Raw genomic sequence first — 27,770 nt, forward strand, 5'->3', positions numbered from 1 at the left:
AAAAAAATCTAATTTTCAATTAAATTACATTTAGATGTGTAAATATCCTTATTTCCACCAATAACTAGCCGAAACTCACATCGCCTCCAAGAATATTCATATATTTTGACGCTTCTACAAACACGTTGATTTTCCACATTTTGCTTTCACACAGAACCCCAGTAACATACACTGAAGTGTGTGGTTGTGCTTAAAATGTGGGCGAAAAACAAAACTCAAGAGTTATCAATGCTTTTGCAAGGCAATCTGATTACTGTGGATGACATTTCCAATGCGGATGTAAAATAAATCTGATTTTGGTTTGATATTTAATAGTTTCTGATTTTGTCTTTTTCAGAAATTGACATTATTCTATACGCTCTTACGTAGAATAAGACTGTTGTCTGTTACGAAACCAGACGTGTTTCACATCAGACAGTAAGAATAAAAAGGCATGTCTTTTTGTACATGTATGTAAATATCTGGTTGGAACTAACCAGATATTTGCAGGCTATGTTGAACCAGGTTTTAAGTCCATGCCTCTCTTGCTTGGCCGCTCATTTCTAACCTCTGACTGGGTGTGATATGTTAGGTGGTGTCCGTCTGGACCACCCCAGTTCTGCTTGATGTAAGCATGCAACATAGTGTTAATTTTGACTCTTTTCTTTTCAATCAAGGGCCAAACAGTCCAAAATTCCACGGTAATCCCCCCTCACTTTATGTTTCTTTACACTTCACTCCAATGTTTTTGACACATGTTACTGTGTAACTGTAACTTTTCTTTCCTCATTGATGTTCATCAGCATGATTACAAAAAGTTTGAAGTCTGTCTACATGGCGCGCATTCACGTCTGCTCTCTCGCCCAAAACTAGCAAATCAGAAAGCTGCGGCGGGAGCTGGATGCTTCTCAGGAGAAGGTGGCAACCCTCACGTCTCAGCTGTCTGCCAATGTGAGTTTGTTTCTTTCAAAGGATTCCATTAAACAGCCGGCTCATTTCCATAATGGCCTCCTTTTGGAGAGCAGTTTGTTTTGAGCTGTGGAGGGAATAAAAATCTGATCTTGCTTTCTGCTTTCAGCCATCATATGTGTGTTTTCGTGACCGTATTTTGTTCTCAGATGGGATATTTGCTCATTGTGATCAATCTTGCATTTTGTCTCTTTACGTTTGTCTTACCCAGTGATTTTTATTTATTTTTTTTGCCAAAACAGAAATCACAGAGGTAAAAGAGTGAAAATAGGAGCAGATAACATCAGTTTGTAGGTGAAATAGTGATATGAAACTCTCTAAATGCCTAACAAAGTCTTCCTGCTGCTAGATTGACAGTCTCAAGCATTGGAACGTGCGTCATCCTCCTCCTGCAGTGCTAAATGCTTGTTCAAGTGTGGAAGCAGACTTTGTCTCTTCTTGCAGTTTGATGCTTTGACCATAAAATAAAGCAAAAGCAGTGCTGGAAACTGAACAGTGGAGAAACCTGAAGGACAAAAGAACATCCATGTAGGAGGGATTTACAGAACTTTGCTCTGCATTGATAAACAATAGTTTTGCCTTTTGATTTAACGGAAAACTTTTTTAACAATGTTTGCCATTTTCAGGAGAAAGCTCTACGTCCTAACAACTTAACAGTGCATAATCTTCTTGTCCTTTGTGGGACCAGAAGAATCTTGTTCAAGATTCTCCTTTTCCTCTTCATGGTGCTTTAAGAGTAGAGTTGAAGGCCTTTTCAAAATTATGTCTACCAATTTGAGACATCATGACATCCTTGAGTAATGTGTCTCTTTATTGGAGGCATTGAAACACTCTTGAGGAGGGTATCTCTCATTGTGGACATCACAACGTTCAGGAGGAGTTTTTCTTATTATTGGCTCATTATAAAGCACTCTAGAAAAGAGTGCTTTTTTTGGAGAGATTGTAACATCCTTTAGTTGCACATCCCCTTAGTTTAAGGATCTTAACAGTCTAGATTAGGTCAGTTGGTCTTTGGGACACCTTGAGAAGAGTGTCTCTTCATTGGAGACATCCTTGAGTTGTACGTCTTCTTAGTGTAGGCATCATCAAACTCTGGAGGAGTTTAATTTTGCTCACTGGTGATATTGGAACAACTTTGAGAAGAGTGTTCCTTTATTAGAGACATTGCAACATCTTTTAGTTGTACATCTCAGTTTAGGGATCTTAACTCTCTTTAGGAGGGTTAAGATCCTCAAGCGTGTTCTCAAGCTTGTTTCAAGGTTGTGGCATTGGAACAACCGTGAGAAATGCTTCTCTTTATTTTAGACATTGTAATAGCTTTGAGTTTTTCTCTTCATTGGAGACATCAGACAGCCCTGAAAGGGAAGACTTCTCGTTATGTAGTTATTTTATTTTGAGTGACATTAACCTTCTACCCATGACCTCAAGAAGTTTGTAAAAAAATAATAATAATAAAAAACTACATGCTGATCCGTTGGGCTCAGGTCCAAGGTGTACGGCAGTTTGTTCTTCTCTGGGATGTGAGGCTGATCATCACCTCCCTTGTCTGTGGGGGTGAGGAGTCAGCTCACAGGTGGAGTTGGAAGAAGATGCAGAGTTAGTGGGAGAGGTACGAGGAGTTGGCATTTCTAAAGGTCAACACCATTACAAATTCAGCCCTGGAAACTGAGTGGAATTGGCATTGTTGGATGTTCCTCTCTGTGTTTTATTTTTGGACTCAGTTCCTCACAGTTACAGGGGGAATTCTTCTTTCTGCAGACAATTTTATCCAGACTGAAGGCATAATGATAAAAAGCATGAATGTGTGTGAATTTGTGTGAATCTGACATTCTTTTGATTTGTCTGGGCATGCTGCCCATCTTCCTGTGACACACCAGGCCTGACAGGTGTCTCAGAGTGTCTGGCTAAGGATGACAGGTAGAGCAGGCGTTACATACGTACAACCACACACAGACAAGCACACACGCAAAAATCATAGCAGAGCAAACATTGCTGTCGTAGACAGAAGGCTTTACCAGACAGTCATTCATAAACAAAACCACAATTTTTAAGGCAAGACCAATTCCAGAGCGGCGCAGTCCTAAACTGACAGATTCAGCAGGACAGATGGTACGATTTCCTGGACCTGCTGCCATCTTTCATCGTGTTGCTGCTGCATCCCCAGGTGATGGATTGAGTCATGGAGAGAAACTCTTCTCTGATGTGTATGCCACATATTTTACTCTGCAGTAAGTCCAGAGAGACACAGAGCATCAAGAAATCCACGAGCAATAATTTGATCTGGTGAGATGTAACATGTCCTCCAGGACGATTTAGACTTTTTTCCTATTTTAAAAGTCCCAGCACCAGGTTTTAAGCTGTTAAGGAAAAACAAATCTCCACATGCAGCCTTGTCTCAGTTGCCTTCAGCAACAATCAGTATTAATGGCTTTTTTAAACACAAAAGTTATGTTTTCTTCTCGCCAAACTTTCAGAATAGAAATAAATTTATGGATAAACACCTGGTGTCTTTGAATGGTTCTGGTTTCGAGACACAGTTCTTACTAGAATTATTGTTGTTTTCATATTCTCTCTTACACCCTTCCACATTATCTCAAATTAGAACTGTAAATAATGTGTTTATTGAATGTGATGAACAAAAAAAAAAAGCATCAGATTGAATAATTGGGGAAATATTTACGAGTTTAATCATTTTACAAAATATAGTGAATACTTTGAAGAACTGCTTTTTGACATTAGCTCACCGTCATTTTTTTGCCCATTCTTTTTAGCAAAATATCTCAAACTCAGTCGGTTTTGCCACTGATTCTCAATTGGGTTCAGATCTGGACTTTGACTTGGCCGTTCTAACGTGATCAGACTGTAAAACAGTTCCAGTGTAGCTGTGGCTTCGTCTTCTAATGCTGTAGTTGGCTAACTTCTGAAAGCAAATGGTTTCATAAGATTTTAATTTTAAAAATTCGAAAACCGAAAACATTTTCCAGCTACTTCCCAAGTAGGCACTAATCTGTGTTACCTTGTCACATCAACTCCCAACAAAATACATTGGAGTTTGTGCTTGTTTGTAACTGGTGAAGTCAATTATATAAAATATTAAACATGTCTTATTCAGTTAAACCCAGTTATTCTGAAATGAAATCAGAGCGTCCTAATGCAGATGTCTCGGTGTGTGTGTAGGCTCACCTGGTGGCCGCCTTCGAGAAGAGCCTCAGCAACATGACCTGCCGCCTACAGAGCCTCACCATGACCGCCGAACAAAAGGTACGAGAAGTTACGCCTCACTCAACAACAGACTAAAGGAAACTGCATTCAAAGGAAGAGAAATAATTAGGAAAAGGAAGCTGTGCCATTTCATTAAACTCTTTCTGGAAAGGTAGAACATAACATGGTGGAGAATTACTGGATTATTTCTGTTATCTTCAAAATTTGGGTGCTGCCAAAGTCTTGGGTCTTGCTAATGTCGTAGTTTCCTATTATCTCAAGATTTGCCTCACTTAAGACAAAGTTCAACATTGCTTGAACTGTCTGTCCTTCAAAAGACCTCAGCAAGAGCTTCCCACTGATCACTGCATCAGCATCAGTATCTTTAGCTCAAAGGGCTGATAGGACCCGGTAGCTTTTTAATCCTCTAGGCGCTAAAGCAGACTAGGGGGAGGCCTTTGTCAGACAACACGGTTCTAACTTTTAATTAAAGCAGCAGCCCTATCTGCAGCTCTCAGTGGGCTGTGGTGGAAGAAGAAAAAGGAGGTACCCTCTCCTCTATGAAGTCAGCTCAACAAAGAGTGCAGCCTTTTTTTCCCCTCCTCAGAGCAGGGGGCGCTGGCTCCGACATCTAATGGGAAACTTTTCCTCCTCCCTTTCTGCTTTAATAAAACTATTGTCAAAGCCAAACTTGGAGAACTTGTTCACATCAAAGCAGCTTGTGTGTTGATTCCAAAAAAAAAAAAAACTTCCAAAGGGCTCTAGTCTGGGCACATTTTATTGCTATATGTGTTTTCGTCCAGGCTACAAAGATCCCATCCTCTCTTAAGTAGTGTTTCTGTGATGCTAAAAAGAGAACTTCCTGTTCTTGTCCTCGTTTTGCCGCTGCAGGAGTCCGAGTTGGCCGAGTTGAGAGAAACCATAGAGATGCTGAAGACACAGAACACCGACGCTCAAACTGCAATCCAGGTGGCGCTCAACGGCCCGGACCACCTACACAAAGGTAGCAAAACCAGCAGGGTGTGCTCCCTAAACTACAACTATAGCTGAGGTGTTTGTGCGCCATTGATCATTTTTACACTGCGATTCCTTTACTGCAGTTGGCTTGTTTTCTGAAATGTTTCAGATCATCACATACATACGTTTTAGATGAAGATAACCAGGCCTGAACCAAAAAGCAGTTTTGAAATGAAGGCTCCTCTCTGAAGCTTTGGGACTCCAGAGAACCACAGTAGGAGTCATTATACTCATTGGGGAAAGCATAGCGTCTCATTATAGACTCATCCAATAGGACAACATCTAAAACTCAGGATTCATGAGTCAACAATAAGAAACAGACTCGGCTAAAATGGCATCTGTGATTGAGTTCCAAGACCAAAGCAACATCTGACCAAAAAGAAACCCAAAAATCTAGATGATCCCCAAGACTTTTGGAAAAACACTATTGGGTGATAAGACAAACGTGGATCATTCTGGAAGGTGTGTGTCCCGTTAAATATGCTGTAAAGCCAACTTCAGGAACAGCAAGGCTCGCCATGAATTCTGTTTTCTAGCAGAAACCCCTTAAAGGGGCGGTATTGTGTGAAATCAACTTTTCCAAGCTTTTCGTCATGTTATAACATTATCAAAAACATACCTGGAGTGTTGCTTTGAGAAATATGCTTAAATCTCCTGAGGCAACCATTAGGCTGTGCAAAACGCTTAAGGGAACCAAGCTTCTGGGGTTTTTAAAACAATAAAGATGACACGGTAACTTCATTGTGCTATAAAATTACACTATGTGCCTGGAAAACATGATACTGCCCCGTCAAGGAGAATCCTCAGCCATTAGTGTGCGACCGAAAGATTAAACTTTCATGGCTTGTGCAACCGGACATTGATCCACAAGCAAACGAAAGGAAGACTTTGGGATGGAAAAGATGAAATAATGTCAATACCTAATTTTGGTCTAATTGTAAAATGAATTTGACTTGAAACATTTAAGTGTAAGAAAAAAAAACCCTAAAATGGAAGTGATCTGTGACCTTCTCCAGTCACGAAACAGCCTCAGTCAGCAGTAGCAGTGATTGGCTGAGGCCCTCTCAGTGCACCGGCCTCAGCGTAGCGTTACAAAGTCTTACAGAGGCAAAAGCCCCACACCAACTGTCTCGTTTTCAGCCGCTCTCCAGCTTAGTGTTTTTCGCACTGAGGATTGCTTTGTCTGTCTCCTTCAGACCTTCGGATTAGGCGGCAGCACTCGTCGGAAAGCATGTCCAGCATCAACAGCGCTGCCAGTCACGCCAGCATGGGCAGCTTGGGCAAGGACGCTGAGGATAAAAAGAAGAAGAAGAAGAGCTGGGTAAGTGGAAAGAAGAAGAAGAAGAGAGAAATTAGCATGAGAATTACACAGGCAGGGGATAAAGAAAGCTGCCACCACTGTAAGTGAAGTCACAGGAAGAACTGAGTGCTCCCAGGGATTCAGTAGCTCGTGGAATCAACTCAGTTTCTATATGATTTCTTCAGTCTGACATAATTGTGCAGACATATTTGCCCACTCTTCATAGGATTAATGGAGCTTATTTTTGCTGGCATCTGTATGAAGTTGCTGCCTTTGCGTTTCCATCAGGTTGAACTCTGGACTTTGACATGTCCATCCCAAAACCTTGATTTTTTTCTTTTTCAGTCCTGTTGTTCCAGGATTACTGCAGGGTCACTGTCCCTCTTTGGCTCAAACTTCACCTGTCAGAGCATCGGTCTCACATCTGACTCTTGAGTTCGTCTTATGCCAAGGAATTTCTGATCGACCCAGACCATATCGACACACACACACACACACACACACACCCCCCACACACACACACACACACACACACACATACACACACACACACACACACACACACACACACAGAGATCTCATTTCTTTTATGACTGCAGCTGAAAAGTAAAGTCTGCAAAACCCCTGAAACCTTTGAACTACAGATGTCAACAAAAATGTGTCTTAAGTAGAAAATGTTTCAACACCCTAAGTGCCAAAAGCTTCTGTTACAAGTAACTTCAGTGAGATGCTTCTTGTATCCATCTACCAGTTGGTCTGAGGAAACATTTCCAGCTCACGTCCAGCTCTGAGATGTTGAGGGGTTTCTCATGTGTGGTCATCTTGTTTCAAGTCACCCCAAAATATCTCAGTGGGATCAAGGTCCAGGGTTTCATTCAGACATTGTTATTAATTAGTTTTCACATAGTCTTTTTCTGGAATTTTATCTTTAAATTGCACCAGACATGTTCCAATTTTTGTCTACGTTCTTTTAAAGTGCAAAGGTTTTCCCCTTTGCTCACCTTTTCAACATCCACCACTTGTAGATGGTTTTCTGGACAGAGTATTTTGAGTCTCTCACTGGCCTCATAAGTCACTAAAGCCTAGTTTCCGAAGGCTTCATAGAACTCTTTGGATCTCATCTTGGTGTTCACAATCATTTCCACAGACAGAATAATGATTTCCCCACCATTTGCAACTGATGTGATATTCCTTTGTGTGGGTTTAACCATGTTAAGTGGAAGGGTGTCCTGATTTATTCCTCACCAAAAATTGCCTTTTTCATCATTTTGTCATTGTTCAGTGCCATTTAACAACTCAGTATTTTATTAATGTCTCATTATTGTTAACATTCAGATTAAAAGTCTGACTGAGCACTTCTTCAATGTTGCACAGCAGCACAAATATTTTACTGCTATAGACATCGGGAGCTTTAATTCTTTTCTTACTGTAAAGTCATTGAGATTTCTGGAGTGACTGACTCTTGAAAAGATCATTTGTTTTTTTATAATTTCTCTTTTTTTACTGTTTATGTTGGTATTTGTGCATCTGCTTTGTGATCACATCATTGAAGTGCCTTCAACATTTACCGCTCTACATGTCTTCCTGTTGCTCTCACATTTGACTTTTCATTATCAAACCACAGAACTCAAAACTGCCGACAAATCCAGTCAGAAATCCTGAGCAGAATTCAAAACCTTCCTTCATTCTTTCTGGTTTTACTTCTTGCTGTTCTGCAGCAGCTCAGCAGTCTTTATTTGCTGCAGCTCCCCCGAGTCAGTCGACATATTAGAAGTTCTGTCTCGACCTCTGTTGCAGAAAATACTACTTGAAGAAAATAAATGCTTCCCCATAAATTGAAATGTAAGCTAACAGCCATAAAGGTCACCAGCTCGATCCAACAGATGCTGCTACTGCAGCAAAAATTGCTTAAATTATCGGCGGTTCAAAGAGAAAGGTGCTAAACAGCACAGCTAACTGCTAGTTAGCACAGCTAGCTAAAAAGTTAATTGCACTAACCCTAAAGCACTAATCATAAACATTGTGCTAATGCTGAGGCACTATACCAACATGGCATTTAGCTGAAGCTAATGCTAATGCGCAAAATGAAATTATGTTTTAATGACATAACATAGTATATCGCCCTCAACAGGGTCATATTTGTTATTACACACCTCCATATATGTTTACACTTCAGGAAGTGATTCTTGGGAAAATTCTGCTAAATTTTTTGCTGCTTTTGCTAAATTTGACCACTTCAGTCAGAAAGCATACAGGACATCAGCAGATTTTAAACTGTTCACTGATGCATTCTAGGTAGAGAATAAATGTCACTTACTGCACCAAGTCCTGGGTGGGAAACCTGGGAAGAGAAAACAGAACTGCTGGGTAAACGGTCTTCCCACATTTCAAAATAAGAGCGTGTATGTCAACGTCTAGCTACTTCTTAACTACTTAACAGTCGATAACCAAAACTTAAGCACAGATGTTGAACTTTATTCAACTGAATGTTTACAAAACAGCCAAGTAAATTAGAAATTTTGAATTTATTTAGAAAACTTTACTTGGGGGAATCTAAGTGTTAAACGTTTCCAATGGAAGAAAAATCAGCTCTGCTATTAGCAGATTAGCGGAACGGGCGATAGATGCATCTGTAAGCACATTTTGTGTACAAGACAATTCATATTGTTTACAGAAAACTCAAGAGTAAGAGTTTAAAATCGTAGGCATGAATTAAACAAACTACAACAAACTAAAATAAGGAAAGAAAGAATCACTGATTAATTCAACATAAGAAAAAGTTGATAAAATACTTCTTCAGCTGTCGGATGCCCAGCTGAAAAAAGTGTTTTCAGCCTGGATTTAAACATTGTCGGAATGGAGGCCCGTCTCACTTCTTCAGAGAGACGGTTTCAGATTTTAGGAGTATAACACTGAAATGTTTTGTCCGGTTGCTGTAGCTTTTTTAATATAAATGTGTGTCCTCCAGACCATCTATCCATCCATCCATTGTCTGAACCCGCTTATCCTTGCAGGGCTGCTATTCCCACACTCCAAATAAAACAGGTTCCAGACGGATTTTGCAGAAATGTTTTCCGTTCGGACAAAGTTAACTTTCCCAGTCATATAAACTGCTGTCATTGTTCATCCCTCTTCCAGCTGTAGTAACTGTACCTTCTCTGCCATGCTTTGTAGAACACAGCCACTCTCAGCTGTTACTCTGAGTGAATACAGTCTGCTATAGATGGGTGTGTATTGAGCACGTGTGTGTGTGCGTTTGCGTGCCTTAACGTTGGGTGTGTTCTGCATCTTCAGGTGGCTGATTCCATCCCAGCTCAGGTCAGTGGTTTCCAGAGTGTTTTCCGTTTCAGTTTTCCACTAGTCCTGTCCTAATCACAGCCCCGCCTTCATCCTTACTCCTTTATGTCTTTCTTTGGAACGTCGGCATGGATACAGCAACCCTGCTCCTCCGTTTCGCCCCCGTATGTTTGTTCATCTCAATTGACTCATCCTCCCCTCTGCCCCCCGGCTCCTCATTCTCATTTCTACTTACGGCCTCGCTTTTCTGCCTTTTTGCCTAAAACAGACCGCGTCTATTGCTTGGAAACGAGTGACACCCTGATCTGACGCGACACAACGTGGCAGTGGAAACCCATCAGGAACTAACGCGCGCTCTCTTGTTTTGTGCGTTGCAGCTGCGCAGCTCTTTCAAGCAGGCGTTCAGCAAGAAGAAAAGCAAGTCGCAGTCGGCCCACGACGAGATGGAGGAGATGACCGACTCTGTGCCCTCCTCGCCCAAGCTGCAGCATGACAACAGGCAGGGCAGCATCGCCACGCTGCGCTCCTCCCCCTCCACCACAGAGTGAGTCCGCCACGCACCCAGACACCGAAACACGCAGTCGCCTCTTTGGTTCCTTTTTCTCCTTTGAGTTAATTTCATTTTCCTTTGTTTCCTTTAAACTAAAATCGTCACCTCACTCTCCCCTCCAAACACTTTCTCTCTCTCTCTGTCTCCACACTTTTCTGAAATGTTTCTCAACCTGCTGTAGCAAGTGCATTTGCGACAGCAAGTCCTCCCCAATGTGGACGGCAAAGAAAAAGCTTAACGGTCATGTGGTCTACAAGCACAGATCTCGGTAACGGGCCTGCTCCCCGGGAGTGTGTGTGCACTGGATTGTGTTGGTGTGACTTTTCTCTTTTCGTGTTCAGCACAAAAGAATAACAGAGAAGAAGGGCATAATTGACCTTCGTTGTGGGTTAGGGTTAGTTTAGACATGATTTTCCAACTTTAATTTATTCACTCAGTTCAATTGGGAGTATAACAGCCCATGTAAAATAAATAATGCCAAAAACCGAAGCTGACAAAAACAATAAGTTGACTACGTTGGTCAAACGTAAAACTAAACTGCAACAAACCTTCTTTCAAATAGTTCACCAAGTGCAATTAAAAAGTCCAAACATAATGCGAACTAAAGAATAAAGCATGACGTCGCTGAAGAGCACAAATGATAGAATTAGAATGAATAGATCAGTCCTTATGGGTCAGGCACACCGATACCCGACCTAGAATTTTTTTCAACATTGACACTGGTACAGATATTTGTATCGGATCACTTGAGCTGTTTTTATTTTTATTCGATATTTGCTTATGCAGGTGGTCTCATTGAGATCCAACATCTCATTTACAAGAGAAACAAATACAGCAACAAAACGAGCAATTAAGAGATTTGATTAAACTAAAACGGATAATAAAATATGAACTAAATACCAGAGCAAGTTTTAAGGAAGATTTTTGTTTTGAACAGTGGGGGGGGGAATCTGCATGTTAAAAGCTGCAAAGGACTGGAGTTGGAATGAAATGTTCAGATTTTTAGTTCTTAAACCTTTACGTCCGCTTTTTAATTACTGTCTGCTCTAATTTGTGGTGGTCTATCATATCAAATCCCAGAGAATGTGGAAAGGTTCGAGGAGTATGAATATTTTAGAAACGCTGCAGACAGTCAGCATGCAGCTGCTGCTGTGAGACAGCTGGTGAGATTATTCCACTTTAACATGTCCGGCATAGTTTTCCTCTGGCATGTGGAAGGTTTTCACACATAAACGCATGTTTTTTGGGGGGTTTTCTGAAAAAAGACAAATCTTTCCCTCTCCAACAAACCAAATTCTCTCTTGTAAAAACCTGAACCAAAGGGCCTTGAATGGGAGAGATTCGCTGTTCCAAATACTCCACTTCCCCGTCTCACCTCGCTGACGGTCAGAAACCTCTCCTCAGAACTCGAGCTTCCCTGTTTCCTTTAAAGCAAATTCTTCTCCAGATTGTGTGTGTGCCGTGTGAGTGAGTTTGGTGTAACCCCAGAAGGTGACCCTCCCTCCCCTTTACTCTCCTGCGCTCCTCCCTCCCTGTTTTTTTTAATCACCGCTTCAGGCTGTGCGAATGCACGGAGGCCGAGGCCGAGATCATCCTGCAGCTGAAGAACGAGCTCCGGGAGAAGGAGCTGAAGCTGACCGACATCCGGCTGGAGGCTCTCAGCTCGGCGCACCACCTGGACCAGATCCGGGAGGCCATGAACCGCATGCAGGTGAGGCTGGGAAACCCTGGGAAATCATTCGTAGAACCACACAACACCAGCTTGGCTTCAGTAGCTTCTTTTCCTTTAATGAATATTAATGCAAAATCTTGTAACAGGGTTTTAAAAAGTCTAAAAAAGTTTTTAAAAAATTAAAAAAAAAACAGGAAATCAAAGTTTAAAGCTGCACTATGTAACTTTTATGAATGATATTTGTTTTACATTGTTGTTGAAACTGTCACCATGTTGTGACAGTTTGGTACGAGACAGATGATCTGTAAAAAAAATTGAGCTCCTCTTCCTTCTCCCTATGTTAGCAAGAAGAGCCAGGAGGCGGGTCTTAGCGCTGTCAGTCACTCTCGCATCCCCTTCACATCCCCCTTCAACTTCTCCTCACCATCAGCAGAGACTTTCACAAATGCTAAGACTAGTTAGCATGGCCACCAATGAGGGTAGATAAACGATTTTATTTTAAGTTCTTTCTCCGCCATTAGCACAATTAGCAGCGAATACATGAGGTCGATCGACAGCGCTAAGGCCCGCCTCCTGACTCTGATTGGTTGTTCAACAGGAATATAGCTGTCTGAAAATGCATTTCTTATAATAGTTTAGGAAGGAGATTATTATACTGTCACAGTTTTAGAAAATATGTAAAAAACATTTTTTAATAAAAGTTTTTTACTGCAGCTTTGAGAAGATTACTGCTGATTTTTTCTTAATACAGATATAATTTCGTCTTTTTGATGAAGAAACTTGAATCTTCTTTGACAACTAAATTGATCATAAATGGTTTCTTTTGTTAAAAATGTTAATTTGAAAGTTTCTGGTAATGTTGGTCTTAACAGCCTTAAAAAGTCTTTAGAAGGTGTTAAATTTTACTTACTGAATCCTCCAAGAACCCTCTTAATACACAATAATATGTAATTATTATTTTCGTATTTCAACTCCATTGTAGCTGTGTCAACAAATGACTTGCTTATTTTTCACATTTTTTCATGTCTTGCTTGCTGTGATTCCATCTTTAAAAAGCTAAGCATGCGGTGAAAGAACGTGTCAAATGAACAGGAACGCCTCACTTAATCGGATCTTTGTACATCTGGATTATCCGGTTTGTAGAAGCCTTTCTGTCTGCCCTCAGATCTCAGTGATCGTTTTAAACTCTTTATCTGAGACTTAACTTCAACACAAAGGAGGCCTTAAAGATCAAAAAAAAAAAAAAACCCTTGCAGCACCATAATTGCAGTGCTACGCATTCAGAATAAATAACTGCTAGCCGTTGGGAGCTGCCGTCACTTTATTCCTCCGACCCGCAGAACGAGATCGAGACCCTGAAAGCGGAGAATGACCGGCTCAAGTCGAGCGGGAACGCCACGCCCACGGCGACGCTCGTCAAGATGGCCCGGCCGCCCTCCGAGGCCTCCAGCACGTCCTCGTCCTCCTCGCGGCAGTCGCTGGGGCTGTCGCTCAATAACCTCAACATCACTGACACCATCATGTCGGGTGAGTACGCCGTCAATCCCATCGGCCTTCAGTGACAAACGATGTCAGCTCTGAACTCTAGAGATTATTCAAACTAATTTTCTACTTTGTCGGTTTAAAGTGTCTCTCTTCATTCGCCTGTGTTTACCGGATAACTGCAAAGGAATCTGGTCGAAAAGGCTTATTTCAGGAATAAAACGTTCCCCTCTGATGACCTGCAGCAGGACAGAACCCTATTCGGCAACGAAGTGGAGAATATCTCCTTGCTTGGTCCGTTTCAGAAAAAGAAGTCTGTCCGTTTTGCTCATTCAGTAATTAACAGGAAAGGCTTGTTAACTGATGGCGAAAAGAGCGAAGAGCGATGGCGCGTGGACGAAGGGATGAAGCGGCTGTTATCACCTCAATGCAGTGCATGCAGCAAGCAGGAGGCCAGCTGAATACCAAGTGGCCCCTTCCTCACTCTAGAATATGGTTCAGAGAGAAAAGCATTCAGAGTTGAAGTGTGAAGTTATGTAAACTGACATTGGCTAAGTGTGATGTAAGATGCTGTTTTTGTTGGAAAAGCGTAGCCATTTTTTTGCAGTAAAATGCAGAAAAGCCTCGGGTTCATCGGCTGACATGTAGGTTTGATTCTGGGAAAAGAAGAACGGCAATATGGAGGAGCATTCAGTAACTTGAGAGCCAGAAGATAAAGAACATATTGAGAAATAAATAACTTGCAGTACATTTACATTACATTTTGTTGCTAAAATCACTTGAACAGACACACGAACCTTAATCAAGTCTTATTGTTAATCCAAAGGATCTAATATCGTCATCTTTTTAAACTGATGGCGTAAGCCTTTTTTTTTGCCAAAAGTGTTTTTTTTTCTAAAACATCCTTTGGAAAGAAAGAGGTGATGATTTTTCTTTGCAGAAATCACTTTTGGGAAAAAAAAGAAATGACTAAGACCATTATTTTAGATGATGTGGGGTTTTTTTTTTCAGCTTTAACAGCTTCAACTCTCCTGCTGAGGTGTTCTACAAGGTTTAGGATTGTATTTATGGGAATCTGACCTTTCTTCCTGAAGCACATTGGTGAGGTCAGACACTGATGTTGGATGAAAAAGTCTGGTTGGAGTATGTAGCGCTAGGTAAGCCATTACTGTACGAGGTCATTCCTGTACAGTAGTGGCATCAACTAACTCGTTCACTCTTTGGTTACCTAGCAACAATCTGTTAAGTAACTTGCACAGCAGCAATTTCAGGTTTCGCCACATTGCCTCATAATTGCGCAAAAGTGAAAAGAAGAACGGCGTGGAGGGAATGGAGAATATGAGTGCAACATATCGGTCATGTCACCAGTTTGGGAGTGTTTTTGATATTCAAAACTAATCAACAATTATCAATATAAGTCTGATATGAAAGGGTTCTATTGTGGTTAGCCACAATATGGTGGCTTGTTTTTCTGCCATGTTGACCAGTCCTTGGAATCAGTCCTCTGTGCAAATCATTGAAGTTCTTCTGAAACCAAACTCGGTCACCCATGTCTTTATAGGCGTAGTAGCATTTTGTGAACTGGTGATCAGTCATGGTGGAACAGGAAGGGGCCATCCCTAAATTGTTCCTACAGAGTTGGGAGCATAAAATAGCCCAAAATGTCTTGGTTGGCTAAAAAATTGGGTTCCTTTCTCTGGAGCCATGGGATCAATTCCAACCCCTGAAAATCAACTCCCCTGCCATAATCCCCTTCCCTAATCTTACACTTGACACAATGCAGTCAAGAAATGCAGTTCATCGTCACTTTTATAGCGTCTGCTGGTGTTTGGCATCATGCATGATGATGGAATGCTTAGACTGTGCTGCTTGTCCATCTTGAGAGACTCGGCAGCAAATTTTACAGAATAAACTTCAGTGACCAATTTGTTTGTAGGTAGTCAATGTGTTAACAGAATGTCTTCCTTTCAGATATTCTCCTGGACGACAGCTACGAGGGAAATCTCCGTAAGGAAAGTCGGAGTGTGCGGATAGTGGTCACCATCAGCAGCGGGCCAAAAAGCACCAAGGTTTGTTGATGACCATTCATCCTGCTTGGATCACAAAAATATATCCGTATTGTTCCTGATTTTTGGTTTCTTCTGCCGACTCTTCAGGTTCCACAAAGCCGCGAGTACTTGATCGGGTCTATAGGTGTTAGTGGGAAGACCAAGTGGGACGTCCTGGACGGGGTCATCCGGCGGCTCTTTAAAGTAAGCAGATCGACAGAATTTGTCTATCTTGAGTTCTTAGAGGTTAGAGACGATGTCAGGGTTTGAATGGTGAACCGTTTACACTAACTCAGGTAGAACATTAAGGCTATGTGGTTGATCCTAAAGTTTAATTTTTTGTTTTCTTTTGCTGAAATCCGGAGATTTTTGCCTGGTTCTTCATACTATCTCGCCTCCATGTGAATTTTTTACGGCACCAAAGCAACCAGCATGCACAGAGAAGAATGTAGACGTCACAGCAGCACTCTGTTTATGGAAGTAATACTGGATCCCGCGTCAATGATTGGATTTTAAAGTATATTTATACTGTAGTCGACAGTATTGTCACAAAATCACAAGTCAAAGGAAGCTAAGAAAAATAAACCACAAAGCAAAGGCCTTTTGTGGTGTATTGAATATAACTTCTGTAGGAAAATCTGTTTGGATGTGTAGTCAGATTGTGATGTGCTTCAGTGACAAGCACTTATTTCATAAGTTCATAATTTCAATTTTCAGCCATTAGTTTCATCCAGGGCTGCAAAGTGGCGCAGTAAGTCTCCCGACCCCACTAGGGACAAGGGCGTGAGAAAATGGATGGATGGTGCCATCCAGATTTATCGCACCAGCTTCTTCTGGTGCAGAATTATGATTTATGTCTCACATTAATGACGTAAAAGTCAGATAAAATAACCGTTCAAACTGCAGACACTTTAAAAGCAGTTGGATATGTGTCAGAATTTGTGCCGCATATGGAAATGGCACAAATCAGATTTTTCTTTAAGGGGTGAAAAGCTCAAGATTTGTGAAAATCGCAAGATATACTCCACCATTACTGTCCATGTTTACTTCGTGCTGTACTGCGAATGTAGGATGCTTTTAGGTCACTTACGGTTCACACAGGAGTTCACATGCAAGTTGAAAAAGTGAACGACAACTCAAAGCAAAATGAGAATTGCGCCTAAAGGCCTGCAGTGTGAATGTATCCATAACTAGCATTGCCGCTAAGCTTCCTCTGCCTCCGTCCTGCTGCAGGAGTACGTGTTCCGGGTGGATCCTGGGACCAGCCTGGGTCTTAGCTCTGACAGCATTGTGGGCTACAGGATGGGGGAAGTGATCCGCTGCCATGCCTCCGAAGTGCCTGAGCTGTTGCCCTGTGGCTACCTGGTGGGCGACAACAACATAATCAAGGTTCACGTCAAAGGTATGCTGACAAAAGAATCTCTGTCAGGGTTTTCTGTGGGTTTCTTGCTGGCATTAAGCCCCCTGGTGGTTAAACTCAGATTGTTATCTTGCGGGCAGTTTACCTTTCCATCCGCCCTGATCGTAGGTGTGAAGGAGAACAGCATAGACAGCCTGGTATTCGACACACTCATTCCAAAGCCCATAATCCAGCGGTACCTCAACCTGTTGATGGAGCATCGGCGGATCATCCTCTCAGGGCCCAGCGGCACAGGGAAGTCCTTCCTGGCTGCCAAGCTGGCCGAGTACATCATCAGTCAGATGGGGCAGGAGGTGACTGAGCACAACGTGGCCAGCTTTAATGTGGACCAGAATTCCAGCAAGGTATCAGAAACCCACAGCTCGTCTGTTCTCATGTTTGATTTTCTTCCAGAAACATCAGTAGATTTTCTGTGATGTAGCACAAAGAGGAGCACAACTGAAAAGTGAAAGGGAAAAACAGGCATGATTTTTAACCCGTTTTACCGATGTAATTCTGAAAAGTGTGGCATGTAGTGATAGTTCCAGGCTTTAAAATAGCTTAACCTTATAAACAAGGTGTAAATACGTTTAAGGAGTATGAATACATTTACAAATACCGTATTTGCTGTTGTTGGAGATATAGCTTGACTTCAGTTTGGATTGGATTGCTCTAAATCAACGACTGCTTCCTCCCACAGGACCTGCGTCAGTACCTGTCCAGCCTGGCAGAGCGTTGTAACTCTGAGAGGACAGACGCAGAGCTCCCCCATGTGGTCATCCTGGATAACCTGCACCACATCGGCTCGCTCAGCGACATATTCAACGGCTTCCTCAACTGCAAGTACCACAAATGGTGAGGAGGACTCGAAACGCCGCGCAGTCCATCACGACTTCCGCCAAGTCGACTCGAGTCCCATCAGTTTCCTTCACATATAATCAGCTAACTGAGGAAACATTTGTCATAGTTGAAGTAACCATGTTTTGTCTCTCTTCCCTTTGCAGCCCATATGTCATCGGGACCATGAGCCAGGGAGTCTCCTGTTCTCCCAATCTGGAGCTCCACCACAACTTCAGGTCTGACGCCATGTTGTGTTCAATTCGAGCTCAGCAAACACAACCAACACTGAGCCCTGATTTATCTAGTTCTACGGGAGGAGGAAAATTACAAAAATAATGCAAAAATTTGTTTGACGTTCAGTTTATCTAAAGCCTAAATCGTTGCTGGCTAGTTAGAGTTAGTACACATAACTGTCACTAGCTGCGTTTTTATTGACCACATGTTTGCCAATTTGACATTTCGAAAATAAATTTGCTTTATGGAAACACTGCAATTTTGGGGGGGGGGGTGAACGTCCGTTTTTCTATATAAAGTTTTGGCTCTAGGATGAGGTGATTTTTACGGCCATATCAAAATTGGTTTATTTGGCAAAACTGCAATGGAAACACTTTTTTCAGTCACTTGATCATCGACAAGATGTTATTACTGGTGCAAACCATAAAGATGAAGACGACAGGAAGTAGATGGTGAGAGAGATGGTGTGGCATGTTTTTAAATGATTTAACGCATGAACAAGCTTATTGACATGTGATTTTAAGCTTTGTCCTCAGAGAACCACTCAGCTCCTTCAGACTAGCCAGCAACAATTAGCAAAAACCTGGTGAAACTGCTCATCCGCTGCGCTCATTAACCCAGCTCCATCTCAGTGCAACTCTGGTAAAAACATTGTTAAACAGTTAATTAGAAGAGCCATGTTGGGATGACTTCCTAAAGGCGGAGTTTCAAAAAGAGCAAGAGCTTCTTAAAGAGACATCAAGGCGCTAAACTACAAAGTCCAATTTCTTTTAAGCCAGAGTTTATATATGCAGCATTTTTATACCAACTGAAGGTAACAGTTTCTTGGTTGTGGTATAAAATGGCACTGTGTGCCTGGAAAACACAGAAAACTTCCTCTTTGTGGCAATCTTCATTCAAAATCCCTCAATTAGAGAGCTAAATGAACCTTGTACACAAATGGATGAAATGTCATCATCTTTACGCTGATGAGCCAATGTCTTGCCCCGGTGTAGGTGGGTACTGTGCACTAACCACACGGAGCCGGTCAAAGGCTTCCTGGGTCGCTTCCTGCGCCGGAAGCTCATCGAGACAGAGATCGATAAGAACATGCGCAGCAACGACCTGATCAAGATCATCGACTGGATCCCCAAAACCTGGCAGCATCTCAACAGCTTCCTGGAGGCGCACAGCTCCTCCGACGTCACCATAGGTCACTTCAGAACACACACACACACATGTTAGCCTCTGTAGAGTTAGCAGCAGACAGACATTTGAATGTCCCTCCATGTGTGTAATGTGTTCCTCTCTATTCACCGTAGGGCCTCGTCTCTTCTTGTCCTGTCCCATGGAAGTAGAAGGTTCCCGGGTTTGGTTCACAGACCTGTGGAACTATTCCCTGGTCCCCTACCTGCTGGAGGCTGTCAGGGAAGGTCTACAGGTACATAATAAATATCTATGTATGTATTTTCCTGGATCATACACATATAGTACAGCTACATTTATTTCAAATTGGTCAAGTATGCCCCTCTCAAGATGATGCACATTATAACCTGAAAACAGGACAAATAACCCAGGAAAACTGTTGGTTGGTAAATCTTTGAGTTGGTTCTTATTGATTTACATGGCCTTACACTGCAAAAACACAAAATCTTATCAAGTATTTTTGGTCTAGTTTCTAGTCTTTTTTGTCTTATTTCAAGTACACATGAAATAAGACAAAACTGGCTTTAAAGTAATTTTTCAGTTTATTTTATGTCAGTAGTTCTTTTTTTTTTTTTTTTTTTTTTTTTCCAACTTTCTTTATTGAATTTTACAGCTTGACATACATTAAACATTAGTACAATGAAAACACGGTAGTTATAGATAGAGAGAAGAGGAAGTTCAAGCTGATTTCTCCCAGAACCCAACCCACCCCGTCCAGGTCTAAGCATAAGACAAACATCCAGCAGAGATCCAGTCCCTGCGACAGCTTCTAGCAACACGACATACACACACATCCATCCATACACATTCCAAAGGAGGCAGAAAAAGAAATGTGTCAGTAGTTCTTTAATATTGATAAGAAAGTGATAATTCCACCAACATATTTATTGAAACAAAATTTATTTGTAAGTTAGTTCTTTTATTTCAAAATTTGTACTATAAACTAAGTCAGTAATACTTGGTAAGGTTTAGTATTTTTGCAGCATTTTTGCAGCATTTTTCTCAGTTTTTCACATTACAACAATAAATGTAACATTGTACGTTACAGACCAACACAAAGTAGTGCATAAATGTGAAGCAGAAGGAAAATAATGCATCAGTTTTTAAAAGTTTTTACTGACAGAAATCTGAAGAGTGTGGTTTGCGTTTGTATTTAGCCTTCCTAAGCTATAATTTATAGACACAACACGCTGCAAACGTCTTGTGGTTTTTCACATTCATTTTGGGCCAAAAGAGAATCTTCTCAAATGGCCGATGGTGACAGAATGTGTTGATTAAACGACCTAATAACAAACTGTTAAAATATTAACAGGTAGCTGTCTCTGCATTTCATGAGAACGCCTTGAAATTAAATGTTAAGCATCTTTGCACCTTGATATACTCTAGTACTATACAAACAAAACTGCTGGGATTTAATGGATAAAACATTTAAGCACAACTGTAATCTTGAAGGTTGTAGTTCTAGTCTAAAGGGTAGAATAAAAGGGTAGCATTGGATCTCTTTAATCTAACTCATTAAAGACAGATTTGGGCTTTTCCAGGTAAGGCATCAAAAACGAAAGGAATACTTTTTCACTCCTCCTTCCCCGCCTATCTTTTGTTCCCGTCCTCAGCTCTACGGTAAGCGAGCCGTGTGGGAGGATCCGTCCAAGTGGGTGAATGACACGTATCCGTGGAATGCCGCCTCGCTGCAGCAAGAGGGCCAGTCGCTGCTCCAGCTGAGGCCGGAAGACGTGGGATACGACGGCTACAGCTCATCCAAGGAGGGGACGTCGTCCAAGCAGGTGTCTCAGAGCGACACTGAGGGAGACCCGCTGGTGAGGACAGATCTGACTTCATACGGTTCCATTTATTAGCCATGAATTATTTGCCAGGAATCATGGATTCACGCTCCTTTGCAAAGCGACAGCAAAAATTGAGTACAGTTTAAGCTAATGCCTTTCAAGGGGCGCTGTTATGTGAAATTGACTTTTTTGAGCTTTACATCATGTTATAATTTAATTCCCTCATCAGAAATATAACCTGGTATGTTGCTTAGATTTTCTTTCACACGTGTTTGAGAAATCCTTTAGTCTCCAACCATTCAGCTGCGCTGACGTCTGGGTGGACATAGCTCCGCCTCTTAGCTGCAGTTTCCAAGCTTCCAAGTTTCCACCCAAAAGAAACTAGAGGAGCACAACTCCCTCACTCAGCTCCTTCAGACTAGCCAGCAGCAATTAGCAAACACCTGGGGGACCTGAGGATCTGCTGCGCTCATTCTCAGTGCAATGCCAGTAAAACGTCGTTAAGGCGTTAATAGAGAAGCCATGTTCCTGAAGGCAGCGTTTCATAAAGAGCAGGAGCTTCTTAAAGAGACATGGGCCCAATGTCAAGGCCCTCTGTCAAACTTCTTTTAAGATATATTTGATATACAACTGAATTGTGCTTGATTGTACTATAAAGTAATAGAATGTAGCTGGAAAACGCATAATACTGCCCCTTTAAAGCAAAACTGTCAAAGTTGCAAATGAACTATTCAGGACAGTGAGAGTAGAAAGTAAATGAGTGGAGAGAGAATTCATTCCTGCTTGGCGGGTTATTGCAGCCCAGGAGAAATTAAAGGCTAGCCATCCAAAAAAAACCCCGGCTGGCTTGATTTAACTAGAGTGTTTGTGCATTTTACACACACGCCTGTGGGCGTGGGTGTGTGGGTGTGTGTGTGTGTGTGTGTATGTACGTGCGGACTCCTTCGCGTGCAGTTATTATGCGGCGGTGCCAAGAGCCGTTTTAGGAACCTGGAAGCAATTCACCAGATGCAGCAGCACTTCTGCATTATTTAGATCATTAGCTCTGCAGCAGTGATGAAAAGTTCGGCGGGTTTATGGCGCTGATTGACTGCAACAGTTAGAAACGGCACAAAATACAGCTTGTGAAGTTTCATTCTTAAAAATGTAGGGACATATGTTACATTAGGAAAGGCTCCAAAATGTAATGTAATAAGTACAAACATTTTGTAATAGTAAAGCACAATATTGTTTTAAAAAGCAAACTGTTTTTCATACATCAGTAAGCTTTAAGCTAATGGTGAACATAAAAAGCAACAATCCAAAATATTGGCAAATGCAATTTTCATAATCAATGGGCCTTTTCATTAGGTGCATTTAAACATCAACGAGTAAGAGAAGTAATGGTGCCTTCTATTTGCACTGACTACATTTAGAGGATTCTACTGAGAAAACCTGGTGAAGTTAATATTCTGATATGAAATCTCAAAGGTTTCTCACCAACCCCAACATTTAACATGCCATGATCCTCCAACTACTTCCGGCAGTCTTCTTCTCTCTCTTTGTATTTTGTCAACTCTCTCAACCTTTCTCCAAACTGTGTCCTAGGTTCTAACAAACAGGTTCTTTTATATTCTACAGATGAACATGCTGCTACGGCTGCAGGAAGCAGCTAACTACTCCAGCACCCAGAGCTGCGACAGCGACAGCACCAGTCACCATGACGACCCGCTGGACTCCTCCTTGGAGTCGGCCCTATGAGCCCAAGAACCAGCTCACTTTAAACCTCTAAAGTGGTGGGCAAACCTTGGAACCCCAAAGAACACATCCCCCCCCCAAACACGATATGGATTTATCCGTCATTATCCAGTCCTGCTGCAGCGGGGTGCAGCCTGGTCAGGCTGCTGGTCCACCACAGGACCCGCACTACAGATATATAATATATGAAAAGTTTTAATACTCAAGATAGACCCTCAAATTGAAAGAAAATGCCTATATTTTAATGGTGCAATATGAAATCCGAATGTTTTATGCTGTCAGAGGCTTTTACCAACTTGGTCCTTAGTGGTCACAATGTCAAACCAAACCACAGGTTGGAGACTGTCTACATTACGTCCAACAAACCGTACTGTCCTGTTCATTTTTGTGACATTTTTATAAAAATGTCCGCGTGTTCCCGATGAGAAATATCCGTAGCTCTGGTGGTTTTATCCAAAAGTGTTCTCACCAACGAGACACTTTTCCTTCGGTTTACTTTCAGACGTCGGTTTCCAGAGCATCTCAGAACAACAAAACCGGATATTATTATTTTTTATTATTGTTTTTTTTTTTTTACCCAGTTATATCTACAGATGTTTACATTGGTATGGCTGGTTCTGTTACGTCTTTCCTTGTTTACAGAGGTGCTTCTTACAGACACACACATATATGTACACACAGAGGCAGCAGGGAGGAAATCCCCTCGGATAAGAACCTTTTATCGGTTCAAGTCCCTTCTTTGAACATCATCACGAATGCCAGAGTGTCCTTGAGCAAGGCGCTCTGTCTTTACTGTTTTAATGGATGTCAGCTGTAACAGCGGGGCGTGAAAAGCAGAGCAGGTGTAGTTTTTAATGTCTTCTCATGGCCAAGTCTGACGCTTTGCACAAAAACTGGTGGAAACTGCTAGCAGTTTTGGCTAACGTTTGGGCCGATGTAGGACAACTTTGAGCCCTTGCTGTTCAACTAGGATCGGAAGTTTGTATGCATTAGATATTATATATTATTACTATTATTTATTAAAGACCCAGAGCCGACCCAGGCAGAATTTGTTTTCTATTAAGCTCATAAACCGTCACAGCAGGACTAATGTCACGTCTATATTGTCATCCTTTGATCATGTTCGGTTACCTTACAGAAGATTTGTTTATACAGAATTAAACTTGCAGTCTAACTAGAGATTAGTTGGTTAATTGGGACCTCTAGGCAGCTTACCATTCATAACTTGCCAACTGTAGTTCTAAAACTGCATTATCTTAATAAAAGTGATAGGTGGCCCTCCTTTAGTTCCCCACATTGTGACTCCAAACAGATTTGGATACTGTTTGTAACAAATTAGTTTTTTTAAAAGCCAGGGAAAGTTGCATTTGCCTCCTTTTGTCCAGCTGGGGGCAGTAGCAGCATTGCATTATTTAATGCTCCATGGGGTGAGATTGCAACTTCGGACTTTAAACCACGATTGAGAAATTCTGGCGGTTTTGAAGCCAAAGCCTTTTAAAAACGTGGCACCAGTAACCAGCGTCATGCCTCGTGATTAGCAGTTAATGTTTTACGTGTGGTGCGAAACACTTTTGGTGCTTTTACTTTGGATAAACTGGTTCGGTTTTCATGAGGCTAAAGTAAGCAACTATCCAGACTTGGGTCAGGTGCAAAGCCAACCTCTCCCATCTAAAATTTTTAAAATTTCTTAACTGTTTTTTGAGAAATCTGTTTTTTGAACCACTAAAATGCTCTGTATTTACACCTAGCACATTTTGAACCTGTCGTGCTAAATTTGGGGAACCCCTGGGGGCCTCCAAGCCACTAAGCAGCCCCTTTTCCCACGTATGCCTTGGGTCAGCTCTGAGCAAATTGGCGGACATTTGCTTAAGCCTCGTGGTGCTGGGCCCCCTGGCCTGAACCTTATCAGGGTCAGCCACTGCCAAGCTGTTCCAAATGCCAACACCAAGCACAATGAAAGTGTGAGATCCGTGTGTCGCCCAGTCGTCCTGGTTCTGTGAAGGCAACATGGAAAAGTGCCAATGATTCCCTTTGATCCGACTGCCAAATGTTCACACCGTACAGACTTGCAATCAAAGCGCAAAAGCCCACCATGGTTGTAGAAGTTCTCCAGGGTGGGATGTAATCCAAATACCGAATAGTCCAAACCCACATACCCCAAACTTTCACCTGTTCAATACCCTGCATCCATCTTTATCCTGGAGGTATCCAAAAACCAGTCGAAGCCGCTGTCTTTTACAGTTTAAGTGATAGCCGTAAAAGGGAACAATAATGTTGGTGCTTTCTAACTGCCTTAAACGTTCCTTCGCTTTCTCTGGCTGTTGTTGGAAGAGGGCTGCGTTTCACTGTAGGATCATGCTAACCTGCTTCCGTCGGCGTCAAAGATGCCGTGTCTAGTATGAGCACCCCTGCTTGCGGCCCCGTCTTCTTCTTGTGAAGCATCCTTGCTTCTTTCTGACAGTAAGAAGTTAAAAGACATAACGCTGTATTTCAAGTTCAAAAAAACAGACCAATATTGTATAAAAAAAGGGGGGGTTGGGTATTTTTTTAGTTGTTGTTTTGCGCCCAGTTGAGCTGGGCTCACTTGAATTACCAGGAGCACAACCAAACTGTTTTGTTTTTGTTTTTTGTTTCTTTTTATTAAGCCTGATGAGCATGTTTTGAAGCTTTTTTTTTTTAAAAAAAAATGGGAGTGGGGGTGGGTGGGAGAGTGCACTGAGAAGAGAACTTTACCTGTATGTATGCGTGTACTGGACGGAAGAAGCCATTTAGAATTTTGATTGTTCTTTCTTTGTTTAAGTGGGTCAATTTTGCACACGTTTAAGGGTCGGGGTGGGCTGTAAATACTTCTAGAATTCTTGCACAGTGAGTCAAAGATCCATTCTGGCCTGTCGGAGTTACAAAATGCAAAAACCCGCTGAAGATATCGTCGTACGTATGGAAAACGGAGAAGAAAAAGATGCAAAAACTCAACCCGCTGTCAGAAACAGGTGTGTGTCTTGTGGTGATTTGATGTTTTGCCTATGCAGGAGGCATTAACTGTACAGAAGTACCGTTTGAACTAATTACCTGGAAAAAAAACAACAAAAAAAAACATGTAGGCACCTGTCCAATGCTCCTTACATGAAATTCTCTGGATCCTCCGTGTCTTCAGAAATGCCTGTCGTTCCTCAAATGGATGGCTCAGGATTTTTAAAGTGAAGTTTTGTTAAAAAGATTGTAGGCAGTCAATATCCTAGGTAACTGTTGTCATCATTTAGTGAAAAATCCAGTTTAGTTAACAGCTAGTTTGAAAGGAGCGAATACCAAAGCAGACTTTTATCGCCTCAAAGCAACTCAAGAAACATCATTGTGGTTTATGCTAAGACATTTTGTACATTTTAGTTCATTTGTTTCTCACGTCAAGATACCAAACGTGTGTCCATTTATATCCTGCAGGGAATCTTTTATACCTAATTTGACAACCACATTTTACCACCATAAATTGTCATTCAAAGTAACAATGTTGGAACGAAATGGAACGGGAGTACAGGCTGACCTGTAGCCTTTTATGAACCTTCAAGCCATTATCATATTTGCACTGGAAGGTGATTTACCTAGAAGTACTCAAGGGAAATATGATTTACATTTATATGAAACAGCTACTCTAACATATACCCCACAAAAGCCAAACAATTTGACCATTATTTAAAGGGTCTTCTTTAAGTGTGTTCTCAACACATCAACTTTCCCTTCACCAAGTACTGCATGGTTGGTCAGTAGCTTGAAGTGGCCATGGTTAATGGAGAAAATTGGAAATGCTGGTTCTTGCCACCTCATGTAAACAAATTTCTCAGTTCTTGCCGGGAAACACTTCACTGGAAACACTTCTTATGTTCCGTACTCGGTGTTTGTTTCACTCCGGAAGATTATTGGTGGCACACTGCCTCCAACCTCCACTTCCCTTGCAAATAGGGAGAACCCTCTGTGTAAATAACCACCTACTGCCTACATGGCAATGGTTTCAAGGCTCAAAATACAACTTTTGTTCAAACCGTTATGACATTTTTGAGATTTCAGTTAAGATAATAGAGGTCCACTTTGGTTTTGGACTAATTGCTAGCTTCAGCCTTTGGAAATGACTAACCTGGATTTAAGCTAAATGATGATACCAAACAAAAACATCTACTGCAGGTAAGATATTAACTCTGCAGACCTTCACTTAAAAATCCTGAGCTATTTTTTTTCAAAACCACTTCCTCTTTGGTGATTTTAACCCTAACTTACCACCACCTTAGGCTTGCTAGCTGTCTGAGGCGCTGAAGTTGAGCCGACGCTGTACTGTACACATCTAACAGGTGCTACTGGTCAGTAAGAGGCCCACCAGAGACCAAGAAGTCTTGTTGTCACAACCTCAGGACAAACCTCTACAATCCTACCTGTACTCAGCTTCACATGTCTCTGCAGCCCAGCCTTTGATGGTTGCTAACCAGGTGGTGTAGTTGCATGCCAAGGGTGATAAATGCAGTGTTTACAGGTTGCTCTATACTACACCCATGTATCAAAACCTATGTACACTCCTGTTATAGGCCATTAGTTCCCAAGATAACAGCACTTTGACACCATTAACAGTGTACACCATTGTGTTGAAAACCAACTGGTAATTTTTCCCACTTACACTTTCAAGTTGCATCTCAGTTGGAGACCATAGCATTTACTCTGGTTTGAGAGAAAGTTTTGTTTCTTTCTGGGTGAAACATTTGTCCTTAAATGTTTTATATTTTGTACATTTGTATGTAACATATCATGTAAATATACAGAGACAGTGATTTAAGTCATCTGGAGGATTTTGTAGTCTTTGTAAAGCCCTAATAAATGGTATTTGGTGTCACTCAAGCAATTTGTTTGCGTTTTTGTTCAGTTGAGATTCTTCTGTGTTGAAACGACAATTACCAGAGCAGCTACATGCAAAAACGGATTTTTCTAAAACGAGAATTATTTCCACATAAATGACCTTTCTCTCATGATCAGAGAGGACAAAAAGCCACTAATGCTGGGTTAAATGTTCCTTGATAATTCGCTCCTCTGCTGTAGCTT

The 27,770-nt window shown here is 41.6% G+C and overlaps 1 protein-coding gene across 12 annotated transcripts in view; it reads left to right on the top strand.

Moving 5' to 3' along the window:
• nav3 (neuron navigator 3) overlaps positions 1-27,569 on the top strand; it is a 283,136-nt gene extending 255,567 nt beyond the window's left edge. For 7 of the 12 annotated variants that reach the window (XM_023350561.1, XM_023350555.1, XM_023350559.1 and 4 more), the window contains 19 exons: positions 657-680; positions 853-930; positions 4,126-4,209; positions 5,041-5,152; positions 6,363-6,487; positions 9,761-9,784; positions 10,141-10,307; positions 11,871-12,024; positions 13,326-13,512; positions 15,439-15,536; positions 15,624-15,719; positions 16,749-16,917; positions 17,044-17,279; positions 17,615-17,769; positions 17,919-17,990; positions 18,984-19,180; positions 19,290-19,408; positions 20,787-20,990; positions 22,578-27,569. In XM_023350561.1, the coding sequence (XP_023206329.1) occupies positions 657-680; positions 853-930; positions 4,126-4,209; positions 5,041-5,152; positions 6,363-6,487; positions 9,761-9,784; positions 10,141-10,307; positions 11,871-12,024; positions 13,326-13,512; positions 15,439-15,536; positions 15,624-15,719; positions 16,749-16,917; positions 17,044-17,279; positions 17,615-17,769; positions 17,919-17,990; positions 18,984-19,180; positions 19,290-19,408; positions 20,787-20,990; positions 22,578-22,697 (2,421 nt within the window). In that variant the 3' untranslated portion in view covers positions 22,698-27,569. The remainder of the gene's footprint in view (positions 1-656; positions 681-852; positions 931-4,125; positions 4,210-5,040; positions 5,153-6,362; positions 6,488-9,760; positions 9,785-10,140; positions 10,308-11,870; positions 12,025-13,325; positions 13,513-15,438; positions 15,537-15,623; positions 15,720-16,748; positions 16,918-17,043; positions 17,280-17,614; positions 17,770-17,918; positions 17,991-18,983; positions 19,181-19,289; positions 19,409-20,786; positions 20,991-22,577) is intronic. The other 5 variants (XM_023350557.1, XM_023350566.1, XM_023350558.1 and 2 more) reach the window with 3 other exon arrangements.
• Positions 27,570-27,770: the final 201 nt, after the last annotated feature.

The sequence above is a fragment of the Xiphophorus maculatus genome, chromosome 17, assembly GCF_002775205.1.
Source record: "Xiphophorus maculatus strain JP 163 A chromosome 17, X_maculatus-5.0-male, whole genome shotgun sequence".
Classification (NCBI taxonomy): domain Eukaryota; kingdom Metazoa; phylum Chordata; class Actinopteri; order Cyprinodontiformes; family Poeciliidae; genus Xiphophorus; species Xiphophorus maculatus.